Source organism: Propithecus coquereli, unplaced genomic scaffold, assembly GCF_000956105.1.
Source record: "Propithecus coquereli isolate 6110/MARCELLA unplaced genomic scaffold, Pcoq_1.0 Scaffold34, whole genome shotgun sequence".
NCBI classification, from domain to species: domain Eukaryota; kingdom Metazoa; phylum Chordata; class Mammalia; order Primates; family Indriidae; genus Propithecus; species Propithecus coquereli.
Window position 1 is genome coordinate 1,541,571 of NW_012149063.1, and position 12,891 is coordinate 1,554,461.

At 41.8% G+C, this 12,891-nt stretch overlaps 1 protein-coding gene across 1 annotated transcript in view; it reads right to left on the reverse strand.

The window, feature by feature from the left end:
- The window catches only part of STK39 (serine threonine kinase 39), a 267,743-nt gene that overhangs the window by 107,671 nt on the left and 147,181 nt on the right, over window positions 1-12,891 (reverse strand). Inside the window, exons 11-12 of the mRNA XM_012650804.1 lie at window positions 2,015-2,137; window positions 1,883-1,912 (exon numbers count right to left, since the gene is read on the reverse strand). Of these exons, the coding sequence (XP_012506258.1) occupies window positions 1,883-1,912; window positions 2,015-2,137 (153 nt within the window). The remainder of the gene's footprint in view (window positions 1-1,882; window positions 1,913-2,014; window positions 2,138-12,891) is intronic.

A 12,891-nucleotide genomic window follows, 5' to 3' on the forward strand; every position in this document is an offset into this window, starting at 1 on the left:
TCTGGGGTAGTTGGCAAATCAGAGGGCTACTTTAATTAAAAGCTGAAAGGACACACGAACCATCACTGTAGCTTCTGTTAACACAGCTCAGGACACTCAAATGCCAATGCTGTTGAAAGGAAAGAGTGTCAAAATACTGTCCTGAGAAGCTGTGCAATAGCAGGGGGGCTGGTTACTTCTAAAATCTGGTGGAAGTGTTTCCATGCAAACACGTGTATCTTTTCACAGAAATAAGAAGCCTATTTATATGCTTCCTTAATTATAAACCAATATGGAAACAGACATACGCCACTGGGAAATCAAATAAGTCTAGCTGCAGTAAAGTGCCTGTGACTTTCAAATCCCACTCAAGAAGGTCGATAGCGAGGCTTGAGGATCAGTTCACAGCATGCCATACATTATTCCCTCTTCTGTCTATGGAGAAAACACTCTTGCCAAAAAGATACTGCTGTTATCCAAATAACAAATCAGTTATCAGAGCAATTTCACCAAGCACATAGTAAGACAGTATGTTAACAAATCTTCAGGAGGAAAGACCCACACCCAACAGTCTATGCTAGCAAGGCAGGATCCCATGAACATTACCCAGTGACAGTGTCTTATAATGAACCAGTAACAAGTGATTTATGCGTCCATGATGCTACTTGAACCATGTCATTTTGTTCTATCTCTAAGCAGAACTGACATTTTTAGTTAGGGATAACTCTTAGAAATAGATGAAAAACCTGGACTCTGCACCCTGGATAAAATGGGATAGTGGGCAAGGACAGGGTAGAATTCATGAAACCTGGTTAAGATCATTCTAAAAGTCCGGCACAACATCTGTGCGGCCAGTGTGGCCCACTGTGGGGCTTGTCACCATTGCTCCTGACACAGGGGAATGACATCCTTGATCAAAGCTCATGTTTATGTATGAAACGGAGAGATGAATTCATACGATAAACACAGGAGAAAACAGACTCTGAAGGAGAGCTACCATCGGGAGGCAGGCAGACTGAAAAATCCCTGGGAAAGGCCTATCCGTGTGGCATGAAAGGTGCAGAGAGAAGGGAGGGAGGAAAGAGGGGAGGAGGAAGAATGGCTCGCAGCTCTGCCGCCCTCCTCCTTACAGGGCCCAGCTGGCTACTGTCACTTAAAACAGAATGATAAGATTCACTCCATTAAATCAAAAGGAAATGTCTGCTAATTAAAAAAAGTTGGGACGAGTATCATTTGTAGCCCAAAGTTTTCTGTTTTCTTAATGAGAATTTATCAAGGTACACATTAATTACTAGGTCTGTAAAATATTTGGGGCTATTTAAATATGCTCAAATTTCCTCTAGGAGAATTAGCAAGTCTTGTGAACTCCGGCCATCATTAGTCATTAGGCATTAGGATAATTAATCAGATGGAGGAAGTAAATCAAAAATGATTTCTTAATCAAAAAAATGACCATTCCTCAAAGGGAAGCTGTTATAAGAGTGCTCCTGGTCTACTAAGTTACTCGGAAGGTTTAAAAACCAAGACCAACAGATTCAACCTAGAGTTTCTTACCATTTAATAATATCTGCTTTGTCACAGACTAAAAACCCAGAGGAAATTTTGCCTGTATGCTTACTATGTTTTCTAAATGACAGTAATACTAAGAGTTAAAATTCATTGATTACCTAGTCTGTAACAAGGACTCTACAGAGTGTTTTATGGACATGACTTCATCGGTCTTCATGGCAACTTTATAAGTACTGTGATCATCCCCGTAGAATCAAGACCTGGAAAATTTATGTGCTTTTCCTTTTTTTTCCCTACTCCATGAGATTCTGAAGTGTCTCCCCCAGGTATTTGAGACTCAGATACCCCAAGAAGGGAATGAAGTGGCAAATAAAAATCAATAACCACAGCTCACCTCTGGATTTTCTTCTTTTACTCTTCGTGACTGTAAAACAATTGTGAATCCATTAATACATACACACACACACAAAAATCCCACAGAAGTAAAATTGACACTGATTAGCTAATCATCATAAACATCATTTACCTTTTCTTGAGAAAAAGCGGCTTTCCCTTCTTCACTTTTTTCATCCATCTCGTCGTCACTCCACTCCCAGTCACCGTCTTCAGTTTTATGAAGGTGACCGCTTGACCCAGGAACTCTTCTTACCTGAATCAAAGCAAGCCCACACAATTCTTCACCAGTCGCATGTGAACAGTGTTCGCTGATGCTGCGACTTGGGTTACGCAGTACACACACTACCCTGAAAGTAACCTGAGTGGCTGTGAACCCAGGGGTAATTAGAGGTTAACAGCCTGAAAGACTACATAGCCTCCAGTCTCTGACACTCACCCTCTATCCAAAAATAGTGTTCCTGAAGTGCATTACGATGTATGTGTAGAGCAAAATGTTTTGGAAGAACACCACACACATAAGCTGTTAAGGATCAAGCTCGTTTTTCATTTTTACTTCAGTTAACACTACTAGTTAAAAGGCCATGTGGTAGGCTTCGAAACTGCCTAAGGAAGTGCACACAAGCAACTTCCTGCTGACTGAGCAAAGCTGGGGAAATCAGGAAGCCCACTGAAGCCTTCCACACTAGGGGTACCAGCGATCTAAAACCCAGGTCGACAAAGCAAATACCCTTCTGTTGCCTCCTTGTTCTTTTTCAGAAACTGACATTATGCTTGTTTTCCCAGGATTTTGTTCACCCTAAAAAATCAGACTACTCTTCACACACTTTGTAGCATTTATGAGACGTGTGAGATTGCTAGGAACACAGCTTGGTAAAGCAGCAGCCGTGCCAGTGTTTAGATGATAATCAGTCTTCAACAATTATTTCAAATTGTTTTGAGTGAGGGTAGAGATGTAGTCCATAGGGCACGCTTTCCAAAAGTCTTTGTGGTTAGAAAAGCAAAATTTTAAAAGGACAGGATGACTGAGAATGAACCTCTGGCCAGAGTCATTTGCCTTAAAGAGATGCGCTCAGACACATTAAACAAAGCACTGTAGCAGGTGAACATGACGTGAACATAACAGCCAGTGTCCGATGATTCAGAGAAACTTCGAGTGGAAAGGGAGCTTCCAGACAATCTAGTCCAACCCCTTCACTTTACAGATGAGGAGAGGAAGGCCCAGAAAGTGGCCCAAGATCACAAAGCTCTGAGAGCACCATCAAGGCAAGAAGCAAATCCTTCGGGCTCCCATTCAAATATAAGCCTCTTTATGCCATTGAATAACCGTCAGAAAGAAGTTGTCTAAAAATGTCCTGTGAAGACTTGGAAACACTATGATGTTAAAGAAAGACTATTTTCTCTAATAGACAGTATTTATTTATATCACAGGAGCATCATTTAACCCAAGGGCAATGCCACAGAACTTAAACTTAGGTATTTATACATGTCAGGTCAATGTGAAGTCATAAACTGTGCTTGCCAGGGGTTGGGGTTGATTTGAGGGCATTACCGTACAGAACCTGTAAAAGTAATCGTGATCACTTGATCTAGAAGATTTGAAGATTTGAACACCAACGAAGAAAGTTAAAAAGCAAGTAAAAGATTCTTATTCGTAATTGCAAACAGTTATGCTCAATTTTTTTTTTAAAAAAAAAAAAAAAAGCTTTTTTCTCCACTCCAAAAAAATATTTTTTAACCAATTCATCTTTGAAACACTTGGTACTCAGTAAAAACCCTCTCTGTTTGGCATAAGATATTTTTCTTACTTGCATTTTGAGTTGTTGTAAAAAACCTATTCAAATGATTGTGATTTTAATGGTGCTTATAGATGCTGGCTAAGTACTGTAGAAAAAATGCTGAAATGCACTTCAGGATTTTCAGAACAGATTGCTCGTTTTATAGCTACAAAGAAATGGCTAAGGAAAGAGAAAATAATTTTCTGTTGACATATACAATAAAATTAATTATTTTCTTAGCAACACTAATCATGGTGACAGCAACATGGCGGGACATACCTTAATGACTGCATTTAAAGGAAAGAATTTACAGCCACATCTATTATAAAACATATTATTAACTAAGAAGGGAGAAAACAAGTAAAATTACGTATCAGAAACAGAATAAAACTCTACCTTTACTAAAACTGTAGAAATCAAGGGTTGCTGATGAATTGGTATTCTTCAAGTACCCACCCAAGAGATTACACCAAGGAAATCTCTCTTTCCAGAGAGAATCCCGCTTTATACCCTAAAATTTAGTTTATGCCCTTTCCTGCCTCTGGTTCTATATTTACAAGATGTCAGTTTCATTCCCACAAGCAGGATCCAACTATAAATAATAAAATGGCCATTCTCTTCCATTTTTATTTTATTTTAGAACCTAGCTGTCTCCTTCCTAGTTTTATTTGCTAGAAGAGAGAAAAATAAAACAAAATATCCAGGATTATAGCTCCAAACATTCAAAGAAATGGTGTGATGAGCCTTAAAGCAATAAATATTGGTTAAACAGGTTAAACAAATAAGGATAAATGACCGAATTAAGACAAAGAACACTCAAACATCTATGCAGGGAAAAATATTGGTGTAATAGTCACAAGAATGAGAATACAAGTTTGTCTTTGAGAATGTCCCCTCAGCTTATTCCTAGGAATAAACTTGAAGCATAATTTGAAACCAAGGGTTTCATGGTATTTTTATGTGACATTGACTCCTACTGAAGAGACCAGAAATCAATTTTACAAAGTTACATCCTTGTAGGGATTTTGTAGGGATGACAAGAAACAACCTTTACCTTTCAGAGCCAACTAAGTTTCCCACAGTTTAGCAAATCATCTTCTTTTTAGGAACTGAAGAACACTTTGCAGAGTAAAAACTTAAAAAGAAAAAAAAAAAAACTTGTGTAAAAGCTTCTATCTGCCCCCCAACCCCTACAATGATGAGAATGTGTATTACCCTTAGAATTCTAATTGTAGTAACTATTACATTCCTCTTATTCTAGTAAATGATTTGCTCACTTAGTAAAGCCAAGAGGTGGTAGAATGAATTTATTCTCTATTTTATCTGTCAGGAGTTTAAAAAAAAAAAGTCCCTGGCTTCTCTGAGAAATAAGCTAAATTTAAGGGATATCTAGAGGAATTCATAATCTCACAAATCCCTTGGGTCATAGTCGGCAATAGTGAGGTTAGAAAAGGTTTTACATGCAGTAACATCTATTCCCAAGACTGGGAATAAAATACAATTAAGCAGTTGGTATTTATACCATACATGAAAAGGAAAGTAATTTTTTCTTCCCTTTCTCTAAACGGCACCTTTATGAAAATCCATTAAAGAAATGAACCCAAGTTCTGAGTCCTACAAGAAAAGAAGACAGGAGCAGTGTGGTTTACTGTCCAGGTCTGGTGGCCACCAGGCAAGATGTCAGAGGCAGGGCTAGGATGCAGCAGTCACAGAGAGGAGATGGCAGCAACATGGGGAACAGTCACTAGAGGGGCCTGACTAATCGCTCCAGTGGTGTCACTCTAAACGGGAGCCATCTATAAAATTAGGTGTCACCACCTTTGTGCATCCTCCTGGTCCCTGACACCAGAACCAGGACGGAGGACATGAAGGAGAATATCAAAGCCTACGGATGAACTTTCTATGATAGGGCATGGAATATGTCAGAAATGCAAGTGTGCGTCTCTAACACACTACTGAACAGAAGAGGAATGTGACCCAAAGAAATGCTGACCGAAATTTAATAGAATTTGTCTCAATCTGACATGCCCACCTGCCCAAAAAAAGCACCTGCCAGCTTCTTCCATTGCTGCATTACCTTCTCCCTGGAAACGGGGTTTTGGAATCTCCTTGGAATGATTCCCCCCCCCCCATTGGGAACCCTGTACTCAGCCTGTCCCCCACTTGCTGAACACACTGCATGCCAGACTACAGCCAACACCTAAGTGACCCAGGGAGCCACCGACCTCACGCCTGCCTATCAAGGACGCACTGGACACAGCAGAAAGCTAAACACGGTAACATTTCTGTTATCAGGCATTCTACTGACAAAAAGTATAAGAAATATTTCTAACTATTTAATAATTGCTGTTTATAACTTATTTGAGGCACTGCCAAGCAAACAAAAAACCTTCTAAATCATCAGAAATCAACAAACAAAATTAGACTCAGTAAGGTTTTAGCAGTAAATTATTGTCTCCATAGCTTATACTCTCACGTGGCCCACCCCGTGACCACCGCCTCTCTCCACACCTCCATCCTACACCTACTGCCTGGCCTCGCTGGTGGGCGGGCAGGAGACTCACTCCCCATCATACAAGGCCTGACACCCACAGCTGCCTTTCTCGATGCTGCACTAACTATCCGCCATGGCCCATGTGTGTGGATAGCCATGCGGATAGCCAGGTGTGTCCTCCTAACCAACCCACACCTAAGAAGGAAGTCCTGGGGCCAGCCATGGCATCCATTCTCCAGTCCTGGACAGCCGGCCCAGTCGCATAACCATGCCACCTGGGGCCATTACGGATGACCTGCAGCCACTCCTAGCTGGGGCACCAGTGCTGTTCCAACCCTGCCGCTCCGAGTGTAGTCATGGACCAGCAGCAGCAGCAGCACTTGGGAGCTTGCTAGAAATGCAGAATCCTGGACGCCACCCTAAACCCCCTAAATCAGAATCTTCCTTTTCAGCAAGATCTGCAGGTGGTTCATATTCTCAGTCAGGCTAGAGAAGCTCTATGCTAGAAAACACTTCCACTCATCTCCAGCCTCACCCCAGCTGGTATCTGTCTAATGCTAGGAACACCACTCACTGTACTTAAATATATTAACTAATCTAATCTTCACAGTAGGCCTATGAGCTGAGAATCATTTTATTGCCCCATTTTTCAGTTTTACATGGGTAAAGTTAAACAAGAGGCCCAGGCTCCTACAGCTGGGAGGTGACAATGCTAGGATCAGACCCCCGGCTCTCTGTTCCTAGCCTCTGCTACTGCTGCTCACAGCGGTGCCCTAATCTCACTCAGCCCCAACCTCTTACAAACTTCATCTGCTACCTTGAGAGCACCAAGTCCATTCAACTTATACCCACAGCCCCTCTCTTCCTAACCAACTTCACACTCTCACCCTTCTTAGCCTCTTTTCCTTCTGTGTGTAAGGAAAATGGATTCCTTCTCCTTTCCAAGACCAGGGCCTCCTGCATGCTCCTTGTGTAGCTACTCACTGGTTCCTTCCTTCAAGACACTTAACAGCCAGCCAGGCCCAGGCTCCTCTACACTCAGCCATGAACATATCCAGGTCTCTCCTATATTTCTACCAAAAGGGGGTGGGTGGGGAGGAACCGCTTTGATTTTGCTTCTTCCTTGAGAATCACACTCCTCCACTCTTCCCTTTGACCATCGACGTTCTTCTAAAGATAGTCTCTGATTGCTGCCCTCACTTCCTATCCCATCCTCATTCTTTAATATTATACAAAATGATATCTTCCCCTTTACGCCACCAAAACCACTCTCTCCCCCTTCAAGATGTAATGACTTTCTAATAGTGTAATTCGGTCTCTTCTCTGTGGCCACAACGCCATCTTATAATCACAGCAGAATCCCATTCTTTTACTTCAAACTTTCTCACTACATTTCTCCTCCTACTTCTCTCATCATCCTCTGTCTCCAACTGTCCTTTGTCCTCTGTCTTCACCACAAACATGGCTGCTCCTAGCCCAGTAGACACTCTCGGCTCACCAGTCACTGTCGCCCTGAGCGAACACACCTTCTCCACGGCCTCCCACCCTCATCTAAGCTGCGGGCCTTGGAAGTTTCCCCTTAGTCTTGTTTTCCAAGTGTTCTGCTGAATACGAACATCATATCAATTTCTCAGAATTGAGTTCACCACCTCCAACCCATATGTTAATCCTCCACCTCCAGCCTCATTCTGACACTTCTCCAATTAACCCCTTATTCTTAGTTAACACCTTTGAACCCCATCGCAGCCCCCATCCCCATCATGCTGGCCAAAGGGCAGTCATATAGAGCTCCTAACATGATGCCGGCCACATAATAAACACGCAAAACATGACAGGCGCTATTATTATGAATACATTTAACCTTTTTCAAAACCCAAATCTATCAAGCATTACATCCTGCAAATTTCACCTCCTCCACTGCCACTGTATTGGTCAGGTCCCCTTCAATGTTGATCTCTCGCCTCTCCTATTAAAACAAACTACTAATCAGTCTCCAAGGCCTCTAACCTCTTGCCTATTTTATCCTTCATATTGGCTCCTAGGGGCACATAAGCACTTTTTGGAGAATACCTACAAGAGTTCACTGTTGTCTACAGGATGAATCCAGATTCCTTAATATTCAAGTCTCTCCATTCCCTAAGCCCTAAATTACCTTTCAAGACTTATTTTCCACCACATTCCTTTAGGACACCCTACAATCCAGTCATGTACAAATTGCATACTTTCATGAGTCTACCATTTTACATATGCATTACATAAATATCTTGGCCTCATCTGCTCTTCCACATTCTCTAATTATCTATTTTTTCCTAATCCAAGAAGCTTCTGTTGATCCTCCCAGTTGGAATCCTACCTGTACCTGTATATCATTCTACGTTGTATTACCTTTGACAGAAGACATATTAAACTATATACTCCTTCAGGGCAGAGAGCTTGGTTTAGCCATTCTTTTTAAAAACCACTTATTTGTTCTTTTAGTCAACAAAGTTTTATTGACTACCTACCTTTGTAACAAGTTCTAGACCACAGATAAATAAAATAAAAGCCTACACCTTGGAGTAGTTCATAGTCCAGAGATGTAGACAGCCATGTAAACTAATAATTTCAATAAAACATGAATGGTGCAACAAAGATACAAATTCCGCCAGACCACAGGAGAGCAGATGACTATCTGCAAAGGCAAAGTACGGGAAGGTGGCTGTTGAGGGGTAAGAGCTCAGTGTGCAGAGAAAGGAGTTATTCCACCCAGAGAGAAGGTAAGAACTTAGTGAGTTCCACTGACTCATGTAACGTGGCTGCGTCACCAAGTACTGGGGTCTAGAGGTTGGTTTTTTAAAAAACGGCTAAGAATAAGGCTGGAAAAGCTATGTGAAGAACCTTGTACGATCTGAATGTCAAATCCAAAGGCCTCCAGGAGCCAAGGAGGAAATGCAAAGGGAAAAGCTGGCCAAGCAGGGACTCAAAGGATCTGATGAGGACTTATCCACATGAGAGAGCACCAAGCATTGACTGACAGCTGCCACAGGGAGGCAGCCCCAGTGTTGCCAGATCTTCTGATTTTTCTAGAGAAGTGGCTAATTTAGATTTTTACGTGATACTCTTGATTTTTTTTTAATGTTAACAAGGATGACAAGTTTTTAAAAAATTCCTCTGCATAGCCTAAAAAATAATGTGCTTGTGGGACAAATTTTACCAATTTGGCCTATGAGTTCACACCTTCTGTTGTAAAACCAATCAGAGGGTTCAGAATGCAGACAATGGGAGGAAAGCTTGCAGGTGGGCATGGGGGAAAGGGGAATGATCGAATCTGCATTTCTGAAAGCAGAGCAGAAGATGTGCCAAGACTTGAGGATGACCAAGGCCAGAAAGAAATCAGTAGTCACTAACTGGAACTAAACACCCCCAACCTGAGTGCCTTAAAGCAACCACCACCACAGCAGCTCCATGGCAGTCAGACTTGGTTCCATGGTGGCTGACAGCAAGCATGAGAGAGCCCAAGTCTGGACAAGCCTTTTCCAAATTCCTGACACACAAAAAGAGCACAAGATAACGAAATGACTATTGTTGTTTTTAAGAAGGCTGTCAGTGAAGGCTTAAAGGAAAGCGGGGAAAATATTACCGGAAGCTGGAGAAAAGGAGGACTGTGTTGTGCAGTGACAGAGAGTTTGGCAACACTGACATCTATGGTAAAGTGGGAAATAGAAATGTGCCTAATGAACTCAGTGATGGAGCTAAACGGATTTCCAGGCAGAACACTTAAAATGACACCTGAGTTCTGCTCACTGCCTATGATAAAATGTGAGCAGAGAGAGATGAGCTAAAGAACAAACTGTTAAATATAAAGCCATTTCTCATGCCCATCTCTCTAAAAATCAAACATTGTGAAACCAAGAAATGGTTTCAGAGCAAAAATTCAAATCCAGGCTGCAACCCTTTGTTAAGCCTTCAGAAAGATCTAAGGTGGTACCTCGTAGACACTTTCAAACATACCTGAAGCCTTCTGAGGATCTTAAAAGCTTGCCTTGCAGAATCCCAGCATTAAATAGCAGGGATTCTCGGAATCACAGGGCATGGCCCCTCAGCAGCCTCACAGGTATCTTGTGGTCATGGGTCTTGTCTAATAGAGTGAACCCAGTAAGGTTCACAGAAAACTCAGTAAGTTTTTAGATATTTGTACTACAAAATACTGCCAAGTTAGACTAAAAGAAAGAAAGAGACTATAAAATGAAATGAGGTCTTGGGATCCCAAACTTCTGCTGACAGGAAGCAGTCTGCAAAGGCTACTCAGCTGCAAACACTGGCTCTTGCTTATGGAAAACGAAGGGTGACTTAAAGAGCAGAACCTGACAGTAGAACCAAGAACCATAGAAAACAGTGGAATAGGACAGAGCCCTGATTAAAGAGTTGGCAACACACACCTGGCTAGATCCGAGAACTGCCATAGACCTATGTGCACCATGTTTTCCCCCTTTTGGGCAGGCCTTTAAGATGTGTGTCCTCCCATTGTATTTTGGGTGGGTGTCCAACAGGTATTTGTCTCTTTAGTTCACAGGTCTTCAGATTGATAACTCAGGGAAGTACACCCATGAAACTGGTCCTCAGGAGCCTCATCTGTACCCAGACATCATCTGTCCTTGACTCTGAGTCTAAGCCTGATGCCATAATGGGATGAAACCTTTGGAGAGTCGAGGCAGCTCAAGTGTGTATTTTGCACGTGGGGGAGATGTGAATTGTACAAGGCCAGAGGGTAGACAGAGGGCAAATTGTTTTTTCCAAAGATGCCCATAACAATATCTCCTGCCCCACATGTTTTTCTAGAATCTTGCCACTCCACTATCAAGAGATGGAGTCTAGTGCCCTCTCCTTGAATCTGGGTGGCTTTGTGCCTTACCTATAAACCAACAGAAATGAAGCAGAAATGAGGCAGAAATGAGGCAACGTGGCTTCCAAGGCAAGGTCAAAAAAGATGATGTGACTTCCACCTTGCTCACTACTTGAAGTCTCCTAGTTGAAGTCTTCAGGCATCACGTAAGCATCCCAACTGCCCCAGGGCCTCCCTGCTGTCAGGCAGCCCAGACAGGCCCCCATGAAGACACTGCCTGACAATCTGACTGCAGTGGCATGATACCAGAAACCAACTAGCCAAGGTTTTCCTAAATCCCTGACCCACAGAAACTGGGAGAACTAAACGACTATTGCTGTCTTACACCACTAAGTTTAGGGTGATTTGTCACACAAAAACAGATAATCAGGATAAGGACTGTGATAAGATGATTTACTGAATTTAACTTTCATTTTTGTATAATTTGCAATTCTTTGAAATTAGTAGGTCATATCGGATACCTCTTGCCATACCAGAGAACAGTCTCTACCATATTTTGCTTCTTGGTCAGTGTTTTCCACTGCCCAGCAGGCTCTGAACACTCAGATTTTAATTTTCATTACAAATTATTTCCATCTACCATGTTATTATACACTAAAATACCAAAAAGAAGAACACCCACTTCTATTAATCACAGATAACTGGCTACAGTGAAATCTTGGACCTTTTAGCTAGTGATTCCCCCATTAACAGTTTTTCTGACCTCTTGGAATTCAAAGCTTATCCAGTTTTGCTAAAATTTGGCATTCCTTTTTTCCAGAATGTAAAAGATGGAATAAAGGAATAAGGATATGAAAGTATTCAATAGGCAATTAGAAAAAATTCTAGCGAAACAAAGACTTTTACAACTTAATAATACTAATTCAAAACACTGGGCTAGCTCAGGGAAGGACATACTTAGAGCAACTTCCTTATGATGCCTGAACACTTTCTAATGTGAAATGAATCAAATTTCATACATGTTGCTCTTCAGATAATGATAATGGGATTTTGTAACTTTGGAAATCCAGCATGAAAGGGCAAAGTCTTGAAGGGAATGTTCTGGAAGTTGGAAGAGAACTATTCTGAGGAAGCAGCACAAAACACAGAGAAGCAATTAGATTTATTATTCTGTTTTAGTCCTATCAGACCTCCAATATGCCATTTCCCTAAATTAAGGAGACAAGAACAATGACAACAGCTAAGAGCCACAAAAGCAGCATCCAATTTCGCGGCTATTGTCTTTGAGAACTAAAGCTCCTGCTGGAAAAGGTGCCAAGCTGACTTGAAGCTAATAAAGAAAACAATAAGAACGTTCTGTCCTGGTAAGACAAATAACAGATGAGAAAACACACTTTATTTAAACATCAAAGGAAAAAAGAGATAGTAGATGTTTGGCACTAGAGCAGAGCAGAATCTGCTCTGGATACAGCAGTAAGTTGAGTTAACTTAATTGCAGGAGAGGTGGGGAATGAGAGAGAAAAGCATGCAACCAACTGAGTAAAGCTCTAGGCAGGCAGCATCAGACTGCTAGAACCAGAACAATCCTATCAAGCAACACAGAATCACACTGCAGTGGTTAGTTTGAGTTGTCAACCTCGTCACTTTTATTTGTCGACAGTGCAGTTATTCACTCAAACACTAAGCTAGGCATTGCTGTGAAGGCATTTGGTAGATGTGATTAAAGCCCATAATTGACTTTAAGCAAGGGAAATTATCCTTGCTAATCTGGGTGGGCCTTATTCAATCAGTTGAAAAGCTGTAAGAGCTGCGCTGAGGCGTCTCTGAAGAAGAAATTCCACCTGAGGACAACAGCTTCAGCCATGCCCTTCCTGACAGGCTGCCCTGCGGGTTTCAGGCTTGCCTAGCCAGCCCCC